The following is a 26687-nucleotide window of genomic DNA, read 5'->3' on the forward strand; positions in this document are numbered from 1 at the left end:
CTCCTGCACACTGTTCACATACAAACACACACACTGCAGGACACAGACCCAGGAGAAAGGACGTCAAGTTGCAATAAGTCCGTGCCCCCCCCCCGCCCCCATACCCTGTCCAGCCCTTGCACTTCCCCCTGGCCTTGGGGCTCAGGTGCAGCTGAGGGACAGGGAGGACTGTGATCCAAGAATATGCTGGGCACTGCCAGGCCTGCCCCTCCTCTGGCTGGAGGATGCCCAGGGACTTGATCAGGGAACCTGGGCAGGGACTGGCTGGGAGTTGTGGTTATGGGGTACCGAGGCACCCAGGTTAAACCTGTAATAGGGTAGATTCACTGGGGCACCTGGGTCAGGACTCCTGGGTTCGAACCTGACTCTGATAGGGGAGTGGGGTCTCTTGGGTTAAAGCTTGAGGGTGCTGTGATTTAGAACTCCTGGGTTCCATTCCCATCCTGGGAGAAACACTGGGCTGAGGATCACAGGGGCAATGAACCAGGCACTAGGGCTGTGGGGTTCTCAGTGTCTCAGGACCCTGCCCTGTGCCTGCATCTCTGGGAGCCTCAGTGGGAGGAGCTGCCCCACTCCAACCTCAATCCTAATCCCAACCCCAATCCCAATCCCGATCCCCTGGCCAGGTTCCTTCTGGAGGAGGGGAAGGAGAATCAGAAACTTTCAGCTCAGCTGGGAGCTGAATCCATCTCTGATCGGAGCCCCAAGACTTGGGTGAGCTGAGAACAGACCCAGTCGGTAGGAAATGCAGAGGGAGGGTCACTGCGGATTGACCCCAGGGTCCTGACCCCATTGCACTCGGAGTGATTCCGTATTGACCCTGGGGACTGAGATAAGAAACTTGGCAAGAGAGAGAATGGAACATGGGGGCACATGTGGAGTCAGGGTTCTGGGGATCTTGCCCGAGTTCTGAGAGGGGAGTGAGATCTAGTGGTCAGAGGAAGGGGGATATGGTAGTCAGGACACTGGACACATTACAGACAAAGCAGAAACACTTACAGTTCAGTTCGTGGCCAGCTGCTCTGCTAGTCGTGTGTCTCCATGGGGCCTAGGAGACCTGGGGTTCATTCCCTGTTATTTAGGATGTGAATACCAAGCCCCCTTTCCCCGGAGTCTGCAGGCCAACTCTGGGATGTGTCCATGGGAGTTGGGCCCCCCAGAGGGAGCTGAAGACCCCAACTGGAACTTCTCTCTGCTCTGTTTCTCCACCTGTAATGGGGGAAGAAGAACCCTTTCCTTCCCTGCTTCCTGCGCAGCGTGAGCTCTGCCTGCATTTCACTCTGTGTCTGGGACACTCCAAGCAGAAAGGGGCCCTGATCTCAGTGGGGGTCTGGGCATCGCCTGGCACAATGAGACCCTGATCTCGGTTGGGGTCTGTGCAGTGACAGGGACAATGGGGGCCCTGACCTCGATTGGGGTAATGAGGCTTTAGGGGTAGAATGGGCTGGCAGGGGGAGGCTTTGGGCCCAGGAGGTTCCATGGAGGAGCCAGATCCCCACCCCATGTTGTCTCCATCAGTCTTCTCTCTCTCCCCACTGCAGGTCAATCCAGTGACAGACATGACCATGGCCCCAAGGGGACCCCACCCCTTGCTCTTCCTGACCCTGGTCCTGCTGGCCGTCTGCCTGGCCCAGCTCAGCGAAGGCGCCACCTACCCACAGTTCCTGACCCGACAGGTCGACTTCCCCAAGACCAGCGCTGCCAACGACCGGCTCTACTGCAACTGCATAATGCCACGCCGGGGCCTGAACTGCCCTGTCTGCAAACCCACCAACACCTTCATCCACGCCCCCACCGGCCAGGTCCGAGCCATCTGCAGCGCGCAGGGAGGTGCCACGGATGCAACCTCTGCGACAGTAACTCACACTTCCATCTTACCACCTGCCGAGTGGTGCCCGGCTCCCTCCTGGGGTGCTGTATCTACAGGGCCTGAGTCCAGACCCGCAGGATCCTCCTGGGCTGTAACTGGCAGCAGAAACCCATGCACTTTGACAGAGTCCTTAGACCCCAGGCACTGGCCATCAGCTGGGAGCAGGGAATCCTCTGTTTCCCCACTTTCTCTGCTGGGGGCTCTCCTACCCCATCCCTGTCTCTGCCCCTCCTCAGGCAATGTCTCCCACAAAGACATCCAGCATCTCCCCTTATCCCACAGGCTGGCAGCTTTGGGCCTGCGGGGGAATTTCCCACGCTGTGTGCCCAGTCCCCATCCACACGAGTGAAAATCCGGGCAGCCACCCCCCAGCTGGCACTAAGACCCTGAGCCCAGCGCCCACCTCACTGGATGCCCAGCCGCCCCTCCCACTCCTCACCCATTGGGCATCGGGGGCATGTTGTGAGGAGAAGATTGTCTCAGGAGGGGCCCTAGAAGCTCTCACTGAGTTTTGTTTCCGTGCTGCTTCTTGCAATAAAACACTTTCCTGCCAATGCAGAACAAGTTGGTGTGTTTGGGGGGATGGGGGCATTTTAGGGATCTCAATGGGGCCTATTGCCTTGCTGAGCCTGCTGATGAACCATGGGATGTGAAGTCACAAGGAAAATCTCCCAAGAAAAACAAATCCTGCAGGGGGAGGGGTGTCCTGTTTAGGGTACGGAGAATGGCGTCAGGGGGTGTCACAAGGGGACAAACCTCAGCTTGGCCTGTCTTTGGAAGGAGGCTCCCAGCCAGCCTGACTGGACAGCGCTGCAAAGGCGGCAGGTGGGCAAACTTCATCAGCCAGGATAGGAACATGTCCTCTTAGCGCGCTCTCAGCTCTATCAGGCGGGCTCTGGGTTTAGTTCCCATGTAGCCATTTGTTTCCAGTATTTTTCCTTGAGACTCCACCAATCGCTGTGAAATAAACTTCCCCTGGATTTCAGTGTAACCCACGCTAGTGCTGTGCACCTGGGGCAGGAGGGTGGGGGGGCAGTGACCAGCAGGCTGGCCAACAGGAGGCGGGGGGGCAAGGGGTGCAATTGCCCGGGAGGGCCACAGGGCTCCTAAGCGCATGTGGGATGGTACCAGCAGCAGTGAAGGCAGTCAGGCAAGCATGTGGAAGCCCTGGCCATGCCGGAAGAGTGCGCCCAACCGCACAGTCTACGGGCATGATGCATCTGTGGCTTTGATGATTTCAGGCAGTTCAGTATATCACTATCGATAAGATTGGTCTCTGTCCGGGGAGAGATAGCTCAGTGGTTTGAGCGTTGGCCTGCTAAACCCAGGGTAGTGAGTTCAGTCCTTGAGGGGGCTATTTAGGGATATGAGGCAAAAATCAGTTGGATGATTTAATTGGGGATTGGTCCTGCTTTGAGCAGGGGGTTGAACTAGATGATCTCCTGAGGTCCCTTTCAACCCTGATATTCTTTGATTCTATGACAGCAGCTTTGCGGCCAGGGCCAAGGCACCTCTCCTCCCTGGCGGCAGGAGCCCTGGGGCCAGGGGAGAGGCCCGCGGCAGCCCTGCATGCCCCAACTTGCTCCGCTCCTCTCCCCAGTCCCCGCCCACCTCCGACCTCTCTCCTCTCCAGTCCCCTGTGACTACGCTCCTGTGCGGCCCTCGGCTGTGCAGCTTAGAGGGAACTTAGCTGGAGGGTCCCAGCTGAAGTGAAGCCAGGACCCAGGGGCTGAGCCTATCACTTTGCAGTGTAGACGCAGCCCCGCTTGACTCCGGTCCTGGGAGTCAGCTGGAAGTATCCCACAATTCCACAGGACAACTTCCTTACTCCTCTCACAGCCACAGCTCAGGTCAGCGTGGACCCGTTCTCTTCTGACCATGTGCACTATCAGAGAGCTGCCTGGGTTGGCAGCAGAGAACGAACCCAGCAAGCCTTTTGCAAAGCCAGCTGCTTCCTGCTCACAGTCAGGGCAGGCAGAAAAGTTTTCCCAAGGGCCCTAGGGCTAGAGCGGCCATATTGTGAGGTGCTAGTGGGTCTGCAGGCTGCAGTGTGGATGCCAGATCCCCAGGTTTGAGCCTGGGTTAGAAAAGCCCTTGGGTTAAAATACCACATAGATGCCCAAGCTCAAGGTTCCCAACATGGCTCGGCTGAGTGGAGTCCCACTAACCCTGGGCTTACACTGCAGTGTAGACGTACCCTTAGGAGCAAGGGAAGTTTGGCAGCATAATCCATGGGATTGGCGAGCATTCAAAACACTCTAAACCCCACCCACCTGGACAGAGCGCCTGGACGTTTGGCGTGGCACATCGGTGTCTGGGGCATTGCCAGGGTCACTCAGGCAGGGGGATCCCTTCCAAAACGCTCTGCTTTACATGAACGACTAGCAGACTGTCTTGAAAATGGCTGGGTCATGGCTGGGATGAAGAGAAACTAGGGGAAGGGGGGGAAAAGCTAGGGTGATGCCACTACCATGAGGCCATTTAAATGTTGTGAGCTGTAGCTCACGAAAGCTTATGCTCTAATAAATTTGTTAGTCTCTAAGGTGCCACAAGTACTCCTTTTCTTTATGTGATAGAGTGACACTGGCACCCTCTAGTGGCCGCAGCCTTCGGCAAGGACGAGCCCTGAAATCACTGCAGCTGAGGTGAGTCGCCCAAAGGGGGTCCATGCCATGCTGGTCTCACATTCCCATCTGACACCCACCTCCCATTTTCTCCCCTCCAGCCAACAATGAAGAAAAGGATGGGTCCAGGCCTCCTGCTGCTGATTTTCCTCTTGCTGGCCTACATGGCCATGGCCAGGAGAGAGACGCTGTACGAGAAGTTCCAATGGCAGCATGTCGACACCTCCAGGAGCTGGGATCATGACTCCAACCGCTACTGCAACCTCATGATGCCGCGGAGGAACATGACGGAGTCCAGCTGCAAAGAGCTCAACAGCTTCGTCCACGGGGTGCTGGCGGGGGTAGTTGCCATCTGTGGCTCAGAGGGGACATGGCATCATGGGAACTTTTACTACAGCAACTCGCCCTTCCCGGATCACAGACTGCCAGACCACAGGGGCATCCTGCTGGCCCCGCTGCATTTACAGGGGAGTCATGAGCCATAACAGAATTTGTGTCACCTGCACAAATAGTAGCCTGTGCACTATGCCCTGCCATCGGTATGCAGCGGCCCGTGAGCCGTGGGGCAGACATGAAGTCCTGCAGCTTCTCTGGGTTTTGGCAATGCTGGCAGCCCTGCACGCCCATAGCTGCAGGACGCTGTCCCCATCCTCCTCCCCAAATGAGTATTTGGGCACCGCACTGGGGACAGCAACAAAGGCTGTTATTCCTTTTTCTATGGCAAATTATAGCTGCCCCTTTCCCTCCCCCACCCTCTGCTCCCTCTAGTGCCCATTATATAATATGGGCACCTTTTCCCCATCCTTTATCCATGGAGGGGAGGCGGGGGGGTGTGTCAAAGTGCAGTGGAGATGTTACCAGCCTGAGCCCTGGATGCTGTTTTCTCTTGCTTCTTCCTGCGATAAAATACTTTTTGCAAGTGCAGAATGGCTGGGGTTTGTGGGGGATTTGCTATAGGAAAGACAGCTCTCCCTATTTCCAGTGCTTCAGAAGCAGCCAACAAACATGACTGTCTTGCTCAAACGGGGCAGGGAATGGGACATGGGGCCTTTCTTCTCTAGGGGGTGCTGGTTCCAGACAATTTTCCTTTCCCATGCGACGCCAGGTGGGAGACAGCCCATGGGAAAAGCTGGGTGTGAAAATCTCCCGACATGGTGCAAATCCCCTTGGGTTTGATGTTGCATATAAAATACACCCGATACACAAGGACAAACCAAAGCACCGGTGCCCAGGCAGGGCTGCAGCATGTGGAGACACCATCAGTCCTGGGAGAGGGACGCAGAGCTGGGAATTTTATGGCAAGCCACCAAACGGCCTATGAAAGATGTGAACGCCTGATCCCGCACTTCACAAGCCCAGGGCAGGAACTCCTGGGCCTCAGGATTAAGTGTGTTGTTTTTCCTCATTAAACCCCTTTTCCTTCCCCCCCCCCCCACACATCTACTCCACCTTTCCACTGGGGTTCTGGGGAGGCTCCTGGCCGGGCCTGGTGGGGCTGCTCCAGATGGAGGGCCCTGAAAATAGGATCCCGCAGCAGCCAGCCCCCCCCACAGACTAGCCTCCTGGTCCAGATGTGTCAATTCCCAGATGGGTTTGGGGAGGATGAGACAAGGAATTCATGGCCCGGGTCCCCAAAGCACGGGGCTCCTGGCAGAATTTGAACCCACAATGGTGGAAAAGTGCTACCCCAGAAAGTGCTACCAAATCTCCCCCCCACCCCAATGAGGTGTCTCTCTCATTCCTCTCTTAGGGGAGCTGGCATTTGGGCAGACAGACGTCTGGTGGTCCCTCCTGTCCAATGACAGGCACAATTGAGCTCTGTCAGATGTAGGTTAATTTCCTCCCATGACAGTAAACAATTAGAGCTCACGGCTGCTTTTAACCAGGATTTGAACCCATGACCATGCACACAGTAAACAACGTGCACAGCCCCGGACTTGGGCGCTCCCTGTGCCCAGCTAGATGGCTCTGTCCTAACCCGCTCATGGCCTCTCCTGGTACCAGAGGCGTTTCCTGTACCAAGCAGCCACAACCTTGCAATGGAGATATGCCGTTGGTCTCTGTTCCTAGCTGCATGGCTTTACATTTAACTGGATCCAAACACACATTGCTTGCTTAGGCCCAGTTTACCAACCAATCCACATTGTCTTCTAGCAGTGACCCCCGCCCCTTGTTATTTACCATCCCCCGTCTTTGCTGCAAACTTGATCTGTTTTTTCCAGTCCGTTGATACAACCAGTCAATAGCCCAGGAGATCCACCTGGCCAAAGGGGGCCCAACCTGGCAAGAGCCAAGGGCCGAACCCTGACACGGTCTTGGGGAGAGGAGGAAAAATGAGGCCCCTGGAGCTGGGCATCGTCACTCACCACAATGGGGGCCCTGATCTCAGTCGGGGTCTGTGCAGCGCCAGGCACAATGGGGGCCCTGATATCAGTTGGGTTCTGTGTAGCGCCTGGCACAATGGGGCCCTGATATCAGTTGGGTTCTGTGTAGCGCCTGGCACAATGGGGCCCTGATCTCAGTCGGGGTCTGGAAAGTGCCTGGCACAATGAGCCCCTGATCTCGGTTGGGGTCTGTGCAGCTGTGACCCTTAGCGCCCCTGCATGCCACCTGGCAGAAGTCCTTCTTGTCTGTAACTCCTCTGAGGACCAACACACTCACTGCCCCTAACAGGGTGCAGTCATAGTATTTCTCTGCAAGGTGTAACAAAGGAAAGCTGATGACACACTGCTCAGTAACACCATGGCCTGACATAGGCACAAACAGTGCACAGAGTTATGTGTCTCTGCCACACAGATGGTCCTCACACGTGTTTCAAGGACAGACTTAATCTGCACGTTCATCCTGACACAGGAATGGGGCTTTACCACTCTGACTAAGGCCAGAGACTTGGGAAGTTACAGGTGTCTGAGTCAACAGGAAAAGCCAGCTGAGAGCCGGATGAGGGAGCCGGGAGTGTGTCGGCTGATTGGAGAACAGTCAGTGGGGCAGAGACCTTTACCTAGGGGTGCCTGTCTAAGGACAACTGGACTATAAGGCAAAGGGGAGAGATCCCCTTTGTGCCCATCACTCCAAGGGGCTGGCTCTGGCCATACAGTGGATCCCCTGCCATGTGGGACTGTGAGGCTGAAAAGTTGCTTTGGGTCAGTGTGACCTGCCTCAGGAGGGGAAATCCGGAGCACTGAAGACTCATGTCCCCTTTTACCTGTCTCTGCTTGGGATGCCGGCAGGCCACAGGGAGCAGCTTCTTCGCGTCTATGCATTAGGCAGTCCTGAGCCAAAGTTTCAGGTTCAGGAGCCTGCCTGCAGCGCCACAGCTGGCCACTGTCCCCCCAGCCTTGGTTAACTCTTCCCAGCCCCGATTTTCCCCAGATGGTGTGTTCTGCAACGTCCGGCCCTCTCCTGGGCAGCTCAGATATTGAAGATCCATTGCCTTCCCCAACCCCCGGGAGGGTCAAACCAAGTCTATTCTTTTAACTGGAGTTATCAAATGGTTCACATGAAACACAGCACTGGATGGGTTCAGATTAAAGATAAAGCAAGTTGATTTACAGATGCAGTGAGAGCTTTCAAGTGAGTTCGAGCATCGGGCATGAAAGTCAGGAAAGACAAGAGAAATTAAGATAAAACGCTTCCCCGCAGCAAAAACTTAACAAGCTAGACTTGGTTGAAGGGAAAATCCTTCCCACATGGTCCCAGCAACCTGGCGAACCAGATTCTCAGATCAGGATCAACTCCCAAAGCCAAAAAGCTGGTCCCTTTAGCTTCTTAGGGGACTGAGAGATGATCTGGGGTGTTTTTGCCCCTCGCTTTAATAGTTCGGTCACCCTCTGAAATGCAGTTTCTGGATAGTTAACCCTCGTAAAGGTCATTCCCACTGTGAGGATGGAGACATGGGGTCTCATGGGGACAGAGCCCCCCTACCTTGGCAAAGACAGGCCATTTGACAGGTGAGGGCCTATCAACTTTTGCTGACTCCTGACCAGAGGCGTCAGCTTGTGCTTTGTCTATGAGAACCCAGTTTAGCCTGCCCCTGGACTCACCTTGCAAACACGTTGCAATCATAATCTCACCTCATGTTCATAACTCTGGCTATGCATTTCGTGCACACATTCCACATGAATATTACCCATCAGGCTGTCATTACTCTTTAAATGCTACCTCGCACAGCATCCTTGGCATGGAGATTATTACAATAAGTGCAGGGTGTGAACATGGGGACTCAGGGTCACACTGAGGTGCTTAGCCATGGGATGTCACTGGCTGAAGGCAGGTTGAGTCACCAAGAAGTGAGTTTATACTTGTGGTTTATCTGTGATCATTTTCTGTCTCTATTTTCTCTGCTATGTGGCACTTGAAGCTCTGTTCTTTAGTCCTAAATGTACCCTGGTTTTGTTACAAATTCATCTCACTGCCCCTAACACTACCACGGTATTTCTCTGCAAGGCACAGCAAAGGAAAGCCAGTGACACACGGCTCAGTAACACCATGGTGTGATGTAGACACAAAAGGTACATAACGATGTATGTGCCACACAGATGGTCCTCACACGTGTTTCGGGGACACACTTGATCTACAAGTTCATCCTGACACAGGAATGGGGCTTTACCACTCTGACTAAGGCTGGAGACTTGGGAAGTTACAGGCGTCTGAGTCAACAGGAAAAGCCAGCTGAGAGCCGGGTGAGGGAGCCGGAAGTGTGTCGGCTGATTGGAGAACAGTCAGAGGGGCAGAGACCTTTACCTGGCCTGTCTACCTGCCTGGCCAGCTGGACTATAAGGAGAAGGGGAGAGATCACCTTTCTTGCCACCACATGAGGACAGAGCAGCTGGGTCTCTCTGAAGCTTTGCATAGCAGGTTCCTAGCCACGTGGGAGAGGGACGCCAAGAAGTCACATTAGGTAAGACAGGGAGCTTCGCTGTGGATAGTGGCCGGCTGAGGGCAGGTTGAGTCACTGGGGCTGGAGGTCATATATGTGTCTTCTTTGTGACCATTTTAGCCTCTGGTCTCTCTGCTTCATGGCACAGAAAGCTCTGTTCTTTAGTCAGGACTGGACCCTAGCTGGTTATAAATGCATCTCAGTGCTGTGATATTGAAGGGAAGGGTGAAGACCCAGCAAAGCCACCAGGCTGACCATGTCCTGGCTCTTTGGGGACAGCGACCTGGGTGATTTCTCTGCCTGTCCAGGCTGCCTGCTGCAGGGAGATGCTTCTGAAGAGCTGGGGAACTGCAGAGATAAGGGCTACCTGCAAAGCAAGGCCAGGGTGTGCCAGGACCAGAGGAGTGTGCCCGGCCAGCTAGGTGACAGGAGAGGCAGGGAGCAGACTCATTTTAGCAGCTGCAAATCTCTCTTGCTTTGAGGCAGGGGGGTGATGCACTGCCCGGCACAATGGGAGCCCTGGTATCGGAGGGGTCTGTGCAGCACCCAGGACAATGGGGGCCCTGATTTCAGATGGGGTCTGTACAGCACCTGGCACAACGGGTACCCTGATCTTGGTCAGTGTGTGGGCAGTGCCCAGAACAACAGGGCCCTTGTCTCGGGCTGGGTTAGGGTGACCAGATAGCAAGTGTGAAAAATTGGGCCAGGAAGTGGGAGGTAACAGGAGCCCATATAAAAAAAATCCCCAAATATCAGGACTATCCCTATAAAATGGGGATATTGGGACACCCTAGTCGGGGTCTGTGCAGCGCCCGGCACAACAGGGGCCCTGATCTCAGTTGGGGTCTGTGCAGCGCCTGGCACAACAGGGGCCCTGATCTCTGTCGGGATCTGGGTAATACCCAGAAGGTTAGGTGGAGAACGCAGATCCCCACCCTGTGCTGTCTCCATCCATCTCCCCGCTCTCTCCCCACTGCAGGTTGATCCAGGGACAGACTCGGCCATGGCCCTGAGGGGAACCCTCCCCACACTCCTGCTGCCCCTCGTCCTGCTGGTCGCCAGTCTGGCCCTGGCCCGAGAGGAGTCACGCTATGAAAAGTTCCTGAGGCAGCATGTAGACACCTCCAACCCCAGCCCTCTGGATGCCCGGCGCTACTGCAACCTCCTGATGCGGCGCCGGGACATGGCCACTGCCCACAAGTGCAAACACCTCAACACCTTCATTCACAGCAGCGCTGACCAGATCGAGCCCATCTGCGGGGATGGGGGGGAGCCGGCAGGAGGAGACCTGCGCCTCAGTGAAGACCTCTTTCCCCTCACTGTCTGTGAGCTCCAAGGAGGAGCCGATCCCCCCAACTGTGACTACAGCGGGTCCAGTAGCACCAGCAGGATTGTCATTGCCTGCGTCGATGGGGAACCAGTCCACTTCGAGAGACAGGTTGAGAGCCAGGCAGGGGAGGAGAATGAGCTGTGATCCCTCTAAGGGACACTGAGTCCTTCCACCAAGTCCTGCATCCAAACCCAGACCTTACCAGGATCAACCCCCAAATCCTCCTTCGATCCAGCCTCCAACCCCCCTCAGATCCACTCCCAAATCCTCCTCAGATCCAACCTCTGACCCTCCTCAGATCAACCGCCGAATCCTCCTCAGATCCAACCTCCGACCCTCCTCCGATCCACTTCCAAATCCTCCTCAGATCCAACCTCCAACCCTCCTCAGATCAACCACCGAATCCTCCTCAGATCCAACCTCCGACCCTCCTCCGATCCACTTCCAAATCCTCCTCAGATCCAACCTCCGACCCTCCTCAGATCAACCGCTGAACCCTCCTCAGATCCAACCTCCGACCCTCCTCAGATCAACCGCCGAATCCCCCTCAGATCCAACCTCTGACCCTCCTCAGATCAACCGCCGAATCCCCCTCAGATCCAACCTCCGACCCTCCTCAGATCAACTCCCGAATCCCCCTCAGATCCAACCTCCGACCCTCCTCAGATCAACCCCCGACCCTCCTCAGATCAACTCCCGAATCCCCCTCAGATCCAACCTCCGACCCTCCTCAGATCAACCCCCGACCCTCCTCAGATCAACCCCCGAATCCCCCTCAGATCCAACCTCTGACCCTCCTCAGATCAATCCCCGAATCCTCCTCAGATCCAACCTCTGACCCTCCTCAGATCAACCCCTGAATCCCCCTCAGATCCAACCTCTGACCCTCCTCAGATAACCCTCGAATCCCCCTCAGATCCAACCTCTGACCCTCCTCAGATCAACCCGCGAATCCCCCTCAGATCCAACCTCTGACCCTCCTCAGATCAACCCTCGAATACCCCTCAGATCCAACCTCCGACCCTCCTCAGATCAACTCCCGAATCCCCCTCAGATCCAACCTCCGACCCTCCTCAGATCAACCCCCGACCCTCCTCAGATCAACCCCCGAATCCCCCTCAGATCCAACCTCTGACCCTCCTCAGATCAATCCCCGAATCCTCCTCAGATCCAACCTCTGACCCTCCTCAGATCAACCCCTGAATCCCCCTCAGATCCAACCTCTGACCCTCCTCAGATAACCCTCGAATCCCCCTCAGATCCAACCTCTGACCCTCCTCAGATCAACCCGCGAATCCCCCTCAGATCCAACCTCTGACCCTCCTCAGATCAACCCTCGAATACCCCTCAGATCCAACCTCTGACCCTCCTCAGATCAATCCCCGAATCCCCCTCAGATCCAACCTCCGACCCTCCTCAGATCAACCCTCGAATCCTCCTCAGATCCAACCTCCGACCCTCCTCAGATCAATCCCCGAATCCTCCTCAGATCCAACCTCTGACCCTCCTCAGATCAACCCTGAATCCCCCTCAGATCCAACCTCCGACCCTCCTCAGATCAATCCCCGAATCCTCCTCAGATCCAACCTCTGACCCTCCTCAGATCAACCCCTGAATCCCCCTCAGATCCAACCTCCGACCCTCCTCAGATCAACTGCCGAATCCTCCACAGATCCAATCTCCGACCCTCCTCAGATCAACCCCCGAATCCCCCTCAGATCCAACCTCTGACCCTCCTCAGATCAACCCCCGAATCCCCCTCAGATCCAACCTCCGACCCTCCTCAGATCAACCCCCGAATCCCCCTCAGATCCAACCTCTGACCCTCCTCAGATCAACTCCCAAATCCCCCTCAGATCCAACCTCCGACCCTCCTCAGATCAACCCCCGAACCCTCCTCAGATCCAACCTCCAACCCTCCTCAGATCAACCCCCGAATCCTCCTCAGATCCAACCTCCGACCCTCCTCAGATAAACCGCCGAATCCCCCTCAGATCCAACCTCCGACCCTCCTCAGATCAACCTCTGAATCCCCCTCAGATCCAACCTCCGACCCTCCTCAGATCAATCCCCGAATCCTCCTCAGATCCAACCTCCGACCCTCCTCAGATCAACCGCCGAATCCTCCTCAGATCCAACCTCCGACCCTCCTCAGATCAACCCCCGAATCCCCCTCAGATCCAACCTCCGACCCTCCTCAGATCAACCCCCGAATCCCCCTCAGATCCAACCTCTGACCCTCCTCAGATCAACTCCCAAATCCCCCTCAGATCCAACCTCCGACCCTCCTCAGATCAACCGCCGAATCCCCCTCAGATCCAACCTCCGACCCTCCTCAGATCAACCCCCGAATCCTCCTCAGATCCAACCTCCGACCCTCCTCAGATCAACCTCTGAATCCCCCTCAGATCCAACCTCCGACCCTCCTCAGATCAACCCCCGAATCCCCCTCAGATCCAACCTCCGACCCTCCTCAGATCAACCTCTGAATCCCCCTCAGATCCAACCTCCGACCCTCCTCAGATCAATCCCCGAATCCTCCTCAGATCCAACCTCCGACCCTCCTCAGATCAACCGCCGAATCCTCCTCAGATCCAACCTCCGACCCTCCTCAGATCAACCCCCGAATCCCCCTCAGATCCAACCTCCGACCCTCCTCAGATCAACCCCCGAATCCTCCTCAGATCCAACCTCCGACCCTCCTCAGATCAACCGCCGAATCCCCCTCAGATCCAACCTCCGACCCTCCTCAGATCAATCCCCGAATCCCCCTCAGATCCAACCTCCGACCCTCCTCAGATCAACCCCCGAATCCTCCTCAGATCCAACCTCCGACCCTCCTCAGATCAACCGCCGAATCCCCCTCAGATCCAACCTCCGACCCTCCTCAGATCAATCCCCGAATCCTCCTCAGATCCAACCTCCAACCCTCCTCAGATCAACCCCCAAATCCTCCTCAGATCCAACCTCTGACCCTCCTCAGATCAACCCCCGAATCCCCCTCAGATCCAACCTCCGACCCTCCTCAGATCAATCCCCGAATCCCCCTCAGATCCAACCTCTGACCCTCCTCAGATCAACTCCCAAATCCCCCTCAGATCCTACCTCCGACCCTCCTCAGATCAACCCCCGAATCCCCCTCAGATCCAACCTCCGACCCTCCTCAGATCAATCCCCGAATCCCCCTCAGATCCAACCTCTGACCCTCCTCAGATCAACTCCCAAATCCCCCTCAGATCCTACCTCCGACCCTCCTCAGATCAACCCCCGAATCCTCCTCAGATCCAACCTCCGACCCTCCTCAGATCAACCCCTGAATCCTCCTCAGATCCAACCTCTGACCTTACTTAGGTGCCAACTCTCTGGGGCAGGCCTGTCTCTTTGTTCTGTGTTTGTGAAGTGCAGGCACACTGGGTTGCTGGGCAACTGCAATATGGATAATAATAATAATAATGGGCACACTGGGTACAACTGCAATATGGATAATAAACCATGCGCAAGGACTTTTATGGACTGTCCTTCCATATTGGGGTTTGACTCCAGTTTTGTCATTAGCCCAGACTAATGGCTCAGGTGGGGGCGGGGGTTTCCAAATGGGATCTGAATGCCCACCTCCTATTAACTTCCCAGAAGTGCTGTCTCTTTCCAGTCTCTGGTCTGAATGAGAAATAGACGTGGAAAATTCTCAGCGACAGCCAAGCAGCCACATCCATGCTCAGGCTTGAGGAAGGCGGCCTGCTATTCAGAAGCACCAAGCAGCCTAAACTTCTGCTGACCCAACAGGAACATATGGAGCCCAGCAGCTCTGGAAAATGATGCTCAGGAAGATTTCTCACCAGGCTTCCTAAGGAATTTGAACCCAGGAGTCCCAATATACCAGCTAACCTGCAAGAATAGAAACTTTAGGAAATGGTCCTAAGCCTTAAATTTTCTGTCCCAATCTCCCTAGTTCCAGTTCTTGGCCCCACCTCTGTTTCCAGTAGCCAAATGGTGCTGTTGCTTGAATAAAGTCATTATTCATTACAGACCCCCTTGAGGACCTAATCAGAAATGAACCCAAATGGTACTTGATCTGCAAGGAGGCCATGTCTCTTCGGGCTCTGCCATGGTGATTATAATTCGGAGCCCCCTGAGATGTGGCCATGAAGGTTTTGTGTGAACACCCCTCTGAACTTCCCCATCCTCCTCTCCCAGTGGTCAGCGAGTTACATCAGTGTTGCCAGTTTAGTGGTTTTACAATCCCCAATCCATACATTTGAACACCCCCTTGTATTTCAATTCCTGGGGAAAACACTGGTTTGGGCTGAATCCTGATTCTAAGAGGTGAAAACTCTATGCACTGAGTTTAGCTAAAGTTTGTGGTCAGGAGACCATGGTTAATTGCTGCAGTAGGAGTCATTCAGCCATGCCTAGAGCATAGTAACAGGTTTCAGAGTAGCAGCCATGTTAGTCTGTATCTGTAAAAAGAAATGTGGCACCTTAGAGACTAACAAATTTATTAGAGCATAAGCTTTTGTGAGCTACAGCTCACTTCATTGGATGCATACAGTGGAAAATATAGTGGGGAGATTTTATATACACAGAGAACATGAAACAATGGGTGTTACCATACAGACTGTGAGCTGTAGCTCAAGAAATCTTATGCTCAAATAAATTTATTAGTCTCTAAGGTGCCACAAGTACTCCTTTTCTTTTTGCAAATGTGTAGATTTACAGGGGTAGTCGATTATTTTTTGTCAAGGTCCAAATTGCTTGGTCAAGGTCTAGTCAAGGTCCAGACTCTAGAGAAAATAATAAAACAATAATTATAAGTACAGAAAAAGATTTTGGAGTCTGTTCAAAAGCATCTGGCAGGCCGGATCTGGCCCGCGGTATGCCTATTGAGTACCCCTGGTGTAGAAGGCTCTGCCAGCTGGCTTGTGGGCCGGGGTATGATGCTTGCTTTGGGTGTTAAGCAATGGAGAGCTGGAGCTAGAGCCGGTTGTTAAATTTAGAAGCCCTTTTAGAACCGGTTGTTCCGCGTGGGACAACTGGTTCTAAAAGGGCTTCTAAATTTAACCGGACAAAAGTGGCGTCTTAGGCGCCGACTCCATGGGTGCTCCAGGGGGAAAATTTGGTGGGTGCAGAGCATCCACTGGCAGCTCCCCGCCCCACCCCACCCCACCCCCAGCCCCAGCTCACCTCTGCTCCGCCTCCACCTCCTCCCCTGAACGCGCCGCCCCACTCTGCTTCTCCACCCCCCACCCTAGGCTTCCCGCGAATCAGCTGTTGGAGCGGGAAGCTGGGGCAGGCTGAGAAGCAGGTGGCAGCTTCGCGCTCAGGCCCAGGGAGGCGGAGGTGAGCTTGGACGAGGGGGGCGTGAGGAGGGCCACCCGCACCACAGCAGGTAACCCGGGGGGTGTGCAGGGGAACCGCTCCCCGCCCCAGCTCACCTCCGCCACCCTCGGCCTGAGCGGGAAGCCGCCGCCTGCTTCTCAGCCCTCCCCGGCTTCCCACCAAACAGCTGATTCGCAGGAAGCGGGGGGTGGGGGGGCACGGAGAAGCAGAGTGGGGCAGCGCATTCAGGGGAGGAGGTGGAGCGGAGGTGAGCTAGGGCCAGGCACAAGGCAGGGCGTGGCGAGGAGCTGCCGGTGGGTGCTCTGCACCCACCAAAGTTTCCCAGTGGGTGCTCCAGCCCTGGAGCACCCTCGGAGTCGGTGCTTAAGGTGCCATTTTTGGTGTGATCAGTGGCGGGACCAGCCGCTCCCCCTCCTCCCCCCTAGCTACACTCCTCCGCCCCTAGGAGCCAGAGGGACCTGCCGGATGCTTCCTGGGAGCTGCCCCAGGCAAGCACTGCTGGGACTCCCCACCTCGCCCCCCGGCAGGTCCCTCTGGCTCTTAGGGGTGGGGTGGGCACCCACTATGGTGGCCCATGAGACCCTCCTGCCCTGTTCTGGGGGCAGTCAGGAGACAGGGGAGGGGGGTGAATGGGGCAGGGGTCCGGGGGGGGGTCAAGGAACGCGGGGGGTTGGATGGGGCAGCAGTCCCGGGGAGCATGGGTGGGCAACGACCCCCTCGTGGGGTAAGGAGGGAACCAGTTGTTAAGATTTTGGCAGCTCATCTCTGGTGTTAACTGGATCAGGGTTCCAATCCTGGATAAGACCTGTTTTGCAAAGAGGCTAGGTTTGGGAAGAGGAGCAGACACGCTTGGGCAGCAACCATTGCCAAGACAGGATGAAGAGCACTGGAGAGGCTGAGGGGGGTTAGAAAGTCCTGCTTTAATTGGTGAATATATTGAGTGCCTAACTCTAAAGCTGGTTTGAAAACAACTCTGTGTAAATCAATCACCCCCACCCCCCGCCCTTTACACCAAAGTCTGTGAAACCCCCTCACACAGGGAGCAATTGACAGCAGTAGGATTTGAACCCACACCTCTAAAGGCACAGCCATCCAGCCCCTCCCACCCCCAACTCTGCTCCTGGCCCAACAGCTGGCCCCTTCCCCAGCCTCGGCATGGCTCCATTCCTGCCCCAGCCTCAGCCCCTGGCCATAGCCTCACTTCTGGCCCCAGAATCACCCCCAGCTGAGGCCCCAGCCTCAAACCCCTTACCTTGTCTGTTCCCCCAGACACACCCCGGAGCCATGGCCCTGGTCCTGGTCCCAGTCCTGGCTCCGGGGGAGCAGGGGCCACAGACAGAGGTAAGGGGGGCGCAACCCCCAAAAGTTTGGGGACCACTGTTCTAGCACATCCTCTCTCATTTGTCTCCTTTTACACTCCCAGCCTTTTCCATCTCCCTTCATACACAACTCTCCCATCCTGCTGCCTTGTCTCGGAGCCCTCTCTGCTGGTAGTTAGAGATTATTCCTTAGTGAAAAATAACACCATTAAGTCTTTAATAAAAAATCTGACAATAGCCCGAGGGAGCTGGGCTGGGGCTCTCCCATCTCCTGAGTCTCTGAGAAACAAACCTGAGCACAGGCCATTGATGGGGATGATGGAGAAGATAAGGAGCAAAGAACTGGATTTGACAGACTAAAAATTAACTAAAGGAGCAATACGATCTGTTGATTACACAGAAGTAACTGTACTAACATCAAGTATCGAGTCCAGCCCAGTACCAAAGGTGAATGTACGATAAAATGATTAACTAAGTCTAAAGAAACAGAATTACAAAGTCACTCTAAGTCCTCAGGTCACCTCAACAACAGTACAATGTTGTTCAATTCGCCATTTATGAAACAAAATCCCTTGGAAGAATGATTGAAAAGAAGCCAACCCTGGGTGGAGACAGGGAAACTCTCCACAGCCTTAGTACTGCTCAGCCACTATCCTAACGGAGCTGAGCAGGATGTTGTGGGTAACTAGAGATGGGACAGAGCCGTCTGACAGGTTGACGCTGAGCTGTCAGCCTGAGCAACATCCAGTGGCAGGGAGTTCTGTGGGCTAATGTCAACACCAGATAAACCCATGAGAGGCAGAGCTTGCAGGGCAGAGGCAGCTATAAAAGAGCCAAAGATGCCAGAGTGTGGAGTGACACAACGCTGCTCAGAGACAACATGATGCCTGCTGTGGGGGGCTAGTGGCCTGAGTCTCAAGGTGCGTGTGAGAGGCATGGGGTCCAATCCCAGATGAGCCTAGCAGTGCTAGTTTTTCAAATTGCCTTTAGGAAGCAGCTAGATCTGGGACAAGGCGCAAACAGGGGTGGGTGAGCACAGTTGTGAAGGTGGGATAAAGAGCTCTAGAGGGGGCCCGGCACCTCTGGGCCTGGCAGTTCAGAGCCCCAACCCCTCCAGACCTGGCACTTCAGAGCCCCAGTACATGTGGGCTTGGCACATCAGTTATAAAAGTAAAAAAATTGTTTGAGCCCCAGCACTTCTTTCATTACAAATTAAACACTGGTGAAATCCCTCCCAAGAAGGGTACATGGCAGTACACAACTAGCTGCAGAGGTGAACTGTTCTCTGGTTAGTGGCCCAGTGGTTAGTTTCTAACTCTGGACATAAGATGTTACGGATTCAAATCCTGCATGACTTAGACTTGACACACTGGTTTGATGTCCTCTTGTTCTTGTGTTAAAAAAGGAAGGTTCTAATCCATCTCCTCTAGGCAGTCATTCATGTCACGTCCCCTTTCACTTGTCTTGCTTTACAGTGCCAGCATTTTTAATCCTATTTGTACAGACATCTCTGCAGCCCTGTTGCCTTTTCTCTGAGCAACTCCTCTCTGGTAGTAAGTAGAGATTATTCCTCAATGACAAATAACACTGTTAGTTTTTTAATGAGAATCTGGCACTAACCAGAGGGAGCGTGATTGGGGCTTTCCTGTCTCTGACTATCAAACCTGAACCCAGGCCATTGGGCGGATCAAGGTATTTGCAGGCTACATAGTTCACTGCGTTATTCTCAGCAGAAGAGAGCCTGCCTAAACAGGCCTGCTTACTTTCTCTTCTGAGACTAACACAGAGTCTTTGCCAACAATTACGACCTACCACTCAGCACTTCCTGTGCAAGCCTATTCCATCCCCAAGGTCAAAAGCAGTCCAGAGAAAACATATCAGAAACAACAGAAGAACCGAGACATGTGCTAATAACCTCATGGATGTCACCCCGGGTATCTCCAACTTTTGCTTTAGTGAATCCTTCAAATGCCCACAAGGGGGTCTCTTTTGTGCTGACAAGTTCAGAGCAGCCTCAGTGCAAAAGTAGCCTGCTCATGGAAAGTCTAGTCTGTTCTTTATACAGTTCGGGGATCTTTGATCTGGAGTTTCCAAGAGCAGGTCGCCAGTAGATAATGGGTCTCTCTCTCCAGGGCATAGCTTCAAAAGGTTGTGGAGAATGTGCATTTCCCTTCTCTCAGGTGCTTTCTGGGAAATCCACTTTGCATGCATTATTGTCTGAAGCCCTTTCAAGTTCCTACTGCTATCCACAGATTGCACTAGTCATTCGCCTGGAGGAGTTGCATGCAATTCCGCCAGCACACACACACAATTTCATTTGCAATACAATGGACCCTGAAGGGATTAAACTTAATTCAGTAATTGTTTTAGTCCCATAAGTTTGGCTAGCATATTGTCAGACATTGTTAGATCTGTCAGTTTGTGGGTTCATATTCTCCTGTCCTGTCTCTAGGTGGTCTTGCAAACTGGTGAGTTCCAAAAGGGAAACCAAACCCACATTTTCAAAATTGCTAATTGGGATAAACTCCAGTCTCTCACAGGGAATTATTAACTCATTGCTTCTCCTATGACTAGTTCAGGGGAAATTAGACCAAAGGGGACTTGAGGCTACTGGTTAATTTTGGTTTGGCTCTGTCAAGGCTGATTCCCCACTCTGGCACTTCAAGTGCAGAAGGTGAGGGCCCTCAAAGATTCTAAAATTTAATAATGGCCACTCCAGGCTTGTATTAAACTCCCAAGGTTACAGCTTTTCTCTGACCTTGGATTGGTAGATGCTGCCACCACCCCAGTGCAAAACCCCTTTCAGACCCATTAAGGCACACTTGGGAATTCCTTCTTTGGGTTACCCTCAAGCCCTTTCATACCCCCCTCCAAGGAAGAGCTGAGAAAAAAAAAAACAAAGGAAATCAGCTGTTGCCACCAGCTAATTAAACAACATTTGCGCAAACATCTTAAGACATGAAAATCCAATTCTGTTCTTAAAAAAGATAAATTTTGGGGTTAGCACAGAGGAGTCCACAAGCCATAAAGAAATACATCTAATTGCATCTTCCTAGACATTTCCTGATTTACTTATGTATCAGGGGTTTCAAATGAGTAGTTTCTAGATATAATGCCGAGGATTTTTCATACCTGGCCCCAAGCTTCTTACAGCATAATTACTCCCTGTCTGCCTCTCCCCCAGAACAACCACAGACAGACAAAGGGGAAGTTTTTTCCCAATTTTAAAAAGTTCTAGCCTTCCCATTGGCTCTTTTGGTCAGGTGCCCACTCCCTTCCTTTTACCTATGCATCGCAGGGAGACTTTTTAACCCTTTACAGTTAAAGCAAGTAGAGAACAGCTACTAAGAGGGATTTTATACCTAACCTGGCGGCTGGGTGTTCATAAAAGGGAGATACCCCCGCCCCCCACCCGCCTTTCATTTATCACAGGCTCATTCTGTCCCCGGAGATTCCAGTCCGCGCACTGGGGGATTTCAACCAAAGGAATTTAGCTTTGAAATAAATCAAAATGTTTAATTAAAATGATACAGGAAGAAAATGAAAATGAAGAAAAGAAAATATGATAATGTAAACTATACAAAGGAAAGAAATGGATTCAAAACTGTAATATAAGGTAACTAAAGGAGAGATACAATGCGTTGATTACACAAAAGTAACCATACTGAGTATCAACTCTAGCCCAGTATCAAAGGTTAATGTCTGATAAAATTATTAACTAAGTCTAAAGAAAGAAATCACACAGCCAATGTAAGGTAGGAGGTTGCCCCACTGACAAGAGGATGTTGTTCAATTAGCCACTTGTGAAATAATCTTGCTTTGAAGAATGACTGGAAAGAAGCCAGCCCTGGACAGAGGCCGGGAAACCTTCCACTGCCTGAGTACAGCTCAAGCACCATCCTGACAGAGCTGAGCAGGATCCTGTGGATAACTAGAGACAGGAGTATGCCCTTTGATGGCCTGGGGCTGTGTCAGCCTGAGTAACTTGAAGTGGCTGGGAGTTCCGTGGGCTGATGCCAACAGCAAAGACACCCATGAGAGGTGAAGCCTGCAGGGTGGACACAGCTATTAAAGATGCCAAGGTGCCTGTGGGCCAAGTGAGACATCCTGGCTCAGAGAGGGTGCCATGGGTGGAGGGGTTTTGGCATGTGGCTTGTTGGTCTAGCAGTATGATTCTCGCTTTAGGCGTGAAAAGTTCTGGGTTCAGATCCTGGATGAGCTCAGCTGTTTGGGTTTTGCAAATGACCTGTAGAAAGCAGCCAGAGGGTGGGTGGGCACAGTTCCGGAGCTGGGAAAAAGAGATTGATGGGGCCCAGAACTGAGGTCTGCTGGAGAGGCTATGGATGGGTTAGAAGGCCCTGCTCTCTTGGTGACTATATGGGGTGCCTAACTCACTTAGGCTCTTTTGAAAACAGCTGTGAGCATCTAGCTCCCTCCATCATCCCCTTTATATCAGTGTGTGAAGTGGTTGTAAGTGACTTCGACAGGTAGGTTTGAACTGACATCCCTGAAAAAACAGGAGCCCCAAGCCAGCACCTCAGACCCCTCACTACTCTGGGCAGCTCCTGCTCCCAATGGAGTGATTATGTTGCAGATTTAGCTATAAGAAGTTATAGATTCAAAATCCCCAGTGGTGTAAATTTTTGCTACCAGCATTCAGGGCCCCCTTGCTTGCTCTCCTTTGACTTCTCTAGGCGATCGCTCCTTTACAGCCTCTGTCACGTCCCTTCTCATTCGTCTCCTTTTACAGCCCCAGGCTGCTCCATCTCTCTTTGTACAGCCCTCTCTCCCGGCCTGCAGCCTTCTCTGAGCTCTGTCTGTTGGTAGCTAGAGATTGCTGCTCAGTGAAAGATCCCAATGGTAAGTCTTTGATCACAATCTCACAGGAGCCTCAGGGAACTGGGTGGGGGCTTCCCCATCTCCCGAGTCCTGAGAAGCGGGAAGGGGGTTTTATTCCCAGGTGGATAGTTTGCCTGGCTGACAATTCAGCTGCAGTTTGGCTGTTGGAAAGACGGAGGCATTTCCAGCAGCAGCAGCTGTTGCTCCAAGGTCAAGATAAATGAAGATTTCAGTGAGCAGGTGGAGCCGAGAGCTCCATCGCTCAGGGCTATGCTGTGTAGAGCAGGGATTGGTGGCTCCATTCTCCCTTTGGCTGGGGGTCTTATTCCCCTCCATCTGCCAAGTCCTGTGCAATGCTGGTCATCCCTCAATTCATCCCTAGGCACCCCATCCACCTGTCTAGCTATCCCCACCCGCCCCCACCCATCTCTCCATGTGCATCTGCACCCACCTGTCTCTCCGTCCCTGTCTGCACCTACTTCTCTCTAGCTCTTCCAGGGGGGAGGGGCATCCCATGAGCTTTTGCCATCTCTTGAGTCTCTGAGGGGAAAGAAATGTTGCTTATGGCAGAAGTTTGAATCTCCCCATTTAATATTTGGCACTTTTCCCAGCTGATTTAAAGTTGCAGAGCCTAGAGCGAGATTCGAGCCAAAGTGTGCCTCAAGGATGCACTGATGCTAGCATCAGTAACTCGCACCCGAGGTAGCTATGGGTCCCCTGCCGACAGAAACTGCTTTTCAAAGTCTTCCATTGAATGTGTGGCTCGCTGCTTGCTCGGCATGTGTGACTTCCCACTGTCAGCGCCTGGCCTCATCTTCCTTCTTAAAACAGCCTTGGTGCGCAGCTGCAGACATGACCTAAGTTTCCTCTAAGCTGCGTGGCCACGTAGCAGCTTCTTAATCGCCACACAGGCAGGGCCGTCCCTAGCTATTCTGGGGCACTATGCAGCTCCCCTGTGGGGGGGGAGTGTGGGGCCCCAAGCTTCTGTGGGAGGGAGTGGGGGGTCTGGCTTGGGGGGCAGGGGGAACCACCCCCCCAGCACTCACTGGCATTGTGGCTGGGGCCAGGCTGCTGCACTTCCTGCCACCGGTGAGTGCAGGGGCTGGAGTGGCACGCAGCTGAGCCAGGCACCAGGAAATATGATGCCCCAAATTTCCTGGTGCCCTATGTTGCTGCGTACTTTGCATATGGGTAAGGACAGCCCTGCATGCAGTAGAGACACCTCTGCCCCAGCCCCTGACCTTCCGTAGTGGGGAGAGGTGCCTCTCCTCCAGCCCCAACCCAGCCAAGCCCTGGAGCTGCCGTGGCAGGAAGAAGCACCACTCCACCCTAGCCCAGGTGCTCCTGCAGGGAGACAGAGCTGCGGCGAGTCCTCTCTCCCCGCCATAGCCCTGGGGCAGCCTGCACCCCAAAGCCCACACCTCCAGATGGAGCCCTTCCACACTCTGCACCCCTCAGCACCACCCCCACCACACATCACCTCCAGATTGGTGCACATAAAACAATTCATTCCGCACCTGCTTGGGAAAAATTAGAGGGAACACTAGACACAACAAGTGAATCTCCCCCTGGACTCTTCTTTAGATAAACTCAAGTAAATTGCCCCCTTGTTTTCCAGCTGAATTGCTGCATCTGGAGGTTACTAGTCCTCTCTCCACATTGGTCCAGAACTTGAAGGGTTTTAATGGTGAGTGGAATTACCCATTGGCACGACTTACCGAGGGTCGTGGTGGATTCTCCGGACACACAACAGGCAGGTTCACCAGAGGGTCGCACCCTCCACAGTTTTTGTTGGCCAAGCTCCTTGCATCTCTGCATTCCCCACCCAGGACTTTCTCCTCTCACATCCCCTGTATTTCAGGAGCTGGGGCATGGGCATTCATCAGCGTCGGAGGCTGTCCCAGGAAGGGGATCCTCCTTTCTGCCCCCTCGGCTCGTTAGCATTGTTATGAATCGTTGCTGTAGCACCTCAGTGCCCAAGTGGGAGCCCAGGACCCCATTACGCCAGGTGCTGTACAAAAACCACTTCAGAAGAGTGGGTCCCTGCCCCACAGAGCTTGCAATCGAAGCATAAGACAAGAGCTGAGGGATGGAAATAGGGGAGGAAAGGGAACCCCCAGACAATGTTGTTACTTGTGATAGGCACTGGCCTCAGCAGCCGAACTGCTGAGCTGATTTTTGGGGGCCTCCTGGCAAAGGTGAGTTGTGAGGCAGTATCCGAAGGAGGATGAAGAGGCGGTTTTGCCGCCATGCCCAGGGAGCGCGGCCTCAGTGGGAGGGGAGCTGTGGGAGGAAGCAGGAAGGGGCCTGTTTGAAAAGGGGACCAGTGGAAGAAGGTTGGCAGTGAGGGGAGTGAGAGGAGACAGGTCATCCAGGAAGGGCCTTGGAAGTGGATCCAGGCAGCTGATGGCTGATGCGGCCTTGACAAACCCAAGGGATTGGCTGTTGGTGTTAATGAAAACGCATCAATTAAAACGGTATGGGAGGAAAAGGAAAAGGCAGGAATGGAAATAGGTGCTGGGAAGCATGCAGAGGAAAGTGACGGACTAGCCAGGGTCTAAGGCAACCTACAGAGTGCTCCAATCTGATTACATATAAGTCACCGTGTGAAGAGCAGGTACCAAGTCCAGCCTAGGCTCAAAGGTGAGTGGGTGATAAAATGATTAACTGGGGCTGAGGATACAAATTCCACAACCAGTGGGAGTCCACAGGTCACCCCAGCAACAGGGGAAGATGGTGCAATTCAGCATTTATGGAACAATCTCGTGTGGAAGAATGACTGGCAAGAAGCCATCTCTAGATGGAGGCAGGGAAACCCGCCACAGCTTTAGTACAGCTGACACACCATCCTGACAGAGCCGAGCAGGACCCTGTGGGTCACTTGAGACAGGAACAAGCCTTTTGACGGCCTGTGGCTGAGGTGTCAGCCTGAGTAACATCCAGTGGCTGGGAGTTCCATGGGCTGATGCTAACGCTGCAGACACCCATGAGAGGTGGAGCCTGCAGGGCGAAGGGAGGCAGCTATTAAAAAAGCAGAGATGCTGGAGTGCAGAGTGACACATCCCAGTTCAGAGAGAGCACCAAAGCAATCTTTCCTGTCTGGCATGTTGGTCTATGGGTATGATTCTTGCTTTGGGTGCAAGAGGTCCTGGGTTCAATTCCTAGATGAGCCCAGTGCTTGGCCTTTTGCAAATGGCCTTTAGGAGGTACCTAGAGCTGGGGTGAGGAGCAGCCAACGGTGGGTGAAGGTGGGCTAATGAGCTGAAAAGGGGCCTGGAACTCACCTTCGGCGCCTTTGAAAATGACTCTGAATGTTGAAATCCGTCCTCTGTACACACTAGGCTGTGAAATCCTCTAAGGCTCTGGAGGGATCTAGGGATCTCCAGACCTAGCAGTTCCCTTCCTTCACTGTGTTATCCTCAGCACAACACAGTCTGTCTGAGCAGGCCCACGTCATGTGCCCTCCCTGCAGAGGACTGGTCATCACTTCGCACAGGGGTGTGAAAGATCCACACCTCTGAGCAGTGTGGTTAAGCCGACCCATGTGCCTATGGAGACAGCGTTGGGTTGATGGAAGAATTCTTCCCTCAACCTAGCTCCTGCCTCTTGGGGAGCTGATTAACCACGCTGCTGGGAGAATGGCTCTGGGCGGCATAGGTGTGTCTACACTGCAGCACTATGGCTGTACAGCTGTGACACTGTCATGTTTTCAGTGTAGCCAAGCCCAAGTACAATCACACATCCCCAAACACATTGTTCATACAGAGGCATCCGAAAGGAATTAAACTAGGGTCAGTGATGGTTGTCATAATTCCATTAGCTTGGTCCAGCACATGGCTGTCACAGGTCATGGGTTCGTATTCCCCCTATTAACTCATCTTGTCTCATCTGACAAACAAGCGCAAAGGCTGGAGTTGGGGCTAGCAGTTAATATCTGTGCCTGGTTCATTCTCCCCCTGGAGGGTCCAGTCCCTGCACTGTGATCCTCCAAGCAAAGGAACTTACCTTTGAAATAGATGAAAACTGTTTAATTCAAATGCTACAGGAAGAAAATGAAACTGAACGAAAACAAACACGATGACAAGAACTACAAAGAAGAAAGAAGGTGATTTCGTGGTATAAATTAAGGTAACTAAAGGAGCGATATGCTCTGTTGATTACACAAAAGTAACTGTAGGAAAACTGAGTCTCAATTTCATCCCAGTATCAAAGGTTATGGATGATAAAATGGTTAACTATGTGTAAAGGTTCAAACGAAGCCAGGGTAAGTCCACAGGTTGCCCCAATGACAGGAGAATGTTGTTCAATTTGCCATTTATGGAACAACCTCTCTCTGCAGAGTGACCATCCAGCCCTGGCTGGAGGCAGGGAAATCCTCCACAGCTGGCGTAGCATCCTGAAAAAGCAGAGCAGACAGGTATGGGTCCTAGAGATGAGAAGGAGCCTTTTGACAGACTGAGTAACATCCAGGGGCAGGGAGCTCCAGGAC

General features: G+C 53.4%; 3 protein-coding genes across 3 annotated transcripts; all 3 read left to right on the forward strand.

Moving 5' to 3' along the window:
* The first annotated feature begins 1565 nt into the window (after nucleotides 1-1565).
* On the forward strand, nucleotides 1566-1933 carry LOC119842262 (ribonuclease-like). The gene is given in 2 exon segments (XM_038370180.1): nucleotides 1566-1833; nucleotides 1836-1933. Coding segments are annotated over 2 exon segments (366 nt in total).
* Nucleotides 1934-2984: 1051 nt separating this feature from the next.
* LOC119842407 (ribonuclease-like) lies at nucleotides 2985-5418 on the forward strand. The gene is given in 5 exon segments (XM_038370500.2): nucleotides 2985-3020; nucleotides 3625-3720; nucleotides 4596-4904; nucleotides 4906-5005; nucleotides 5008-5418. Coding segments are annotated over 5 exon segments (585 nt in total). The 3' UTR covers nucleotides 5052-5418.
* A 4958-nt stretch (nucleotides 5419-10376) lies between these two features.
* On the forward strand, nucleotides 10377-10917 carry LOC119841596 (ribonuclease-like). The gene has a single exon (XM_038369158.2). The coding sequence runs from the start codon at nucleotides 10377-10379 to the stop codon at nucleotides 10845-10847; it is 471 nt and encodes a 156-aa protein (XP_038225086.1). The 3' UTR covers nucleotides 10848-10917.
* Nucleotides 10918-26687: the final 15770 nt, after the last annotated feature.

Source organism: Dermochelys coriacea, chromosome 13 (assembly GCF_009764565.3).
Source record: "Dermochelys coriacea isolate rDerCor1 chromosome 13, rDerCor1.pri.v4, whole genome shotgun sequence".
Taxonomy (NCBI): Eukaryota; Metazoa; Chordata; order Testudines; family Dermochelyidae; genus Dermochelys; species Dermochelys coriacea.

What these genes read in the sequence shown, in the direction of transcription:
- LOC119841596 (XM_038369158.2), top strand. Translation starts at nt 10,377, where the DNA reads ATGGCCCTGAGGGGAACCCTCCCCACACTCCTGCTGCCCCTCGTCCTG.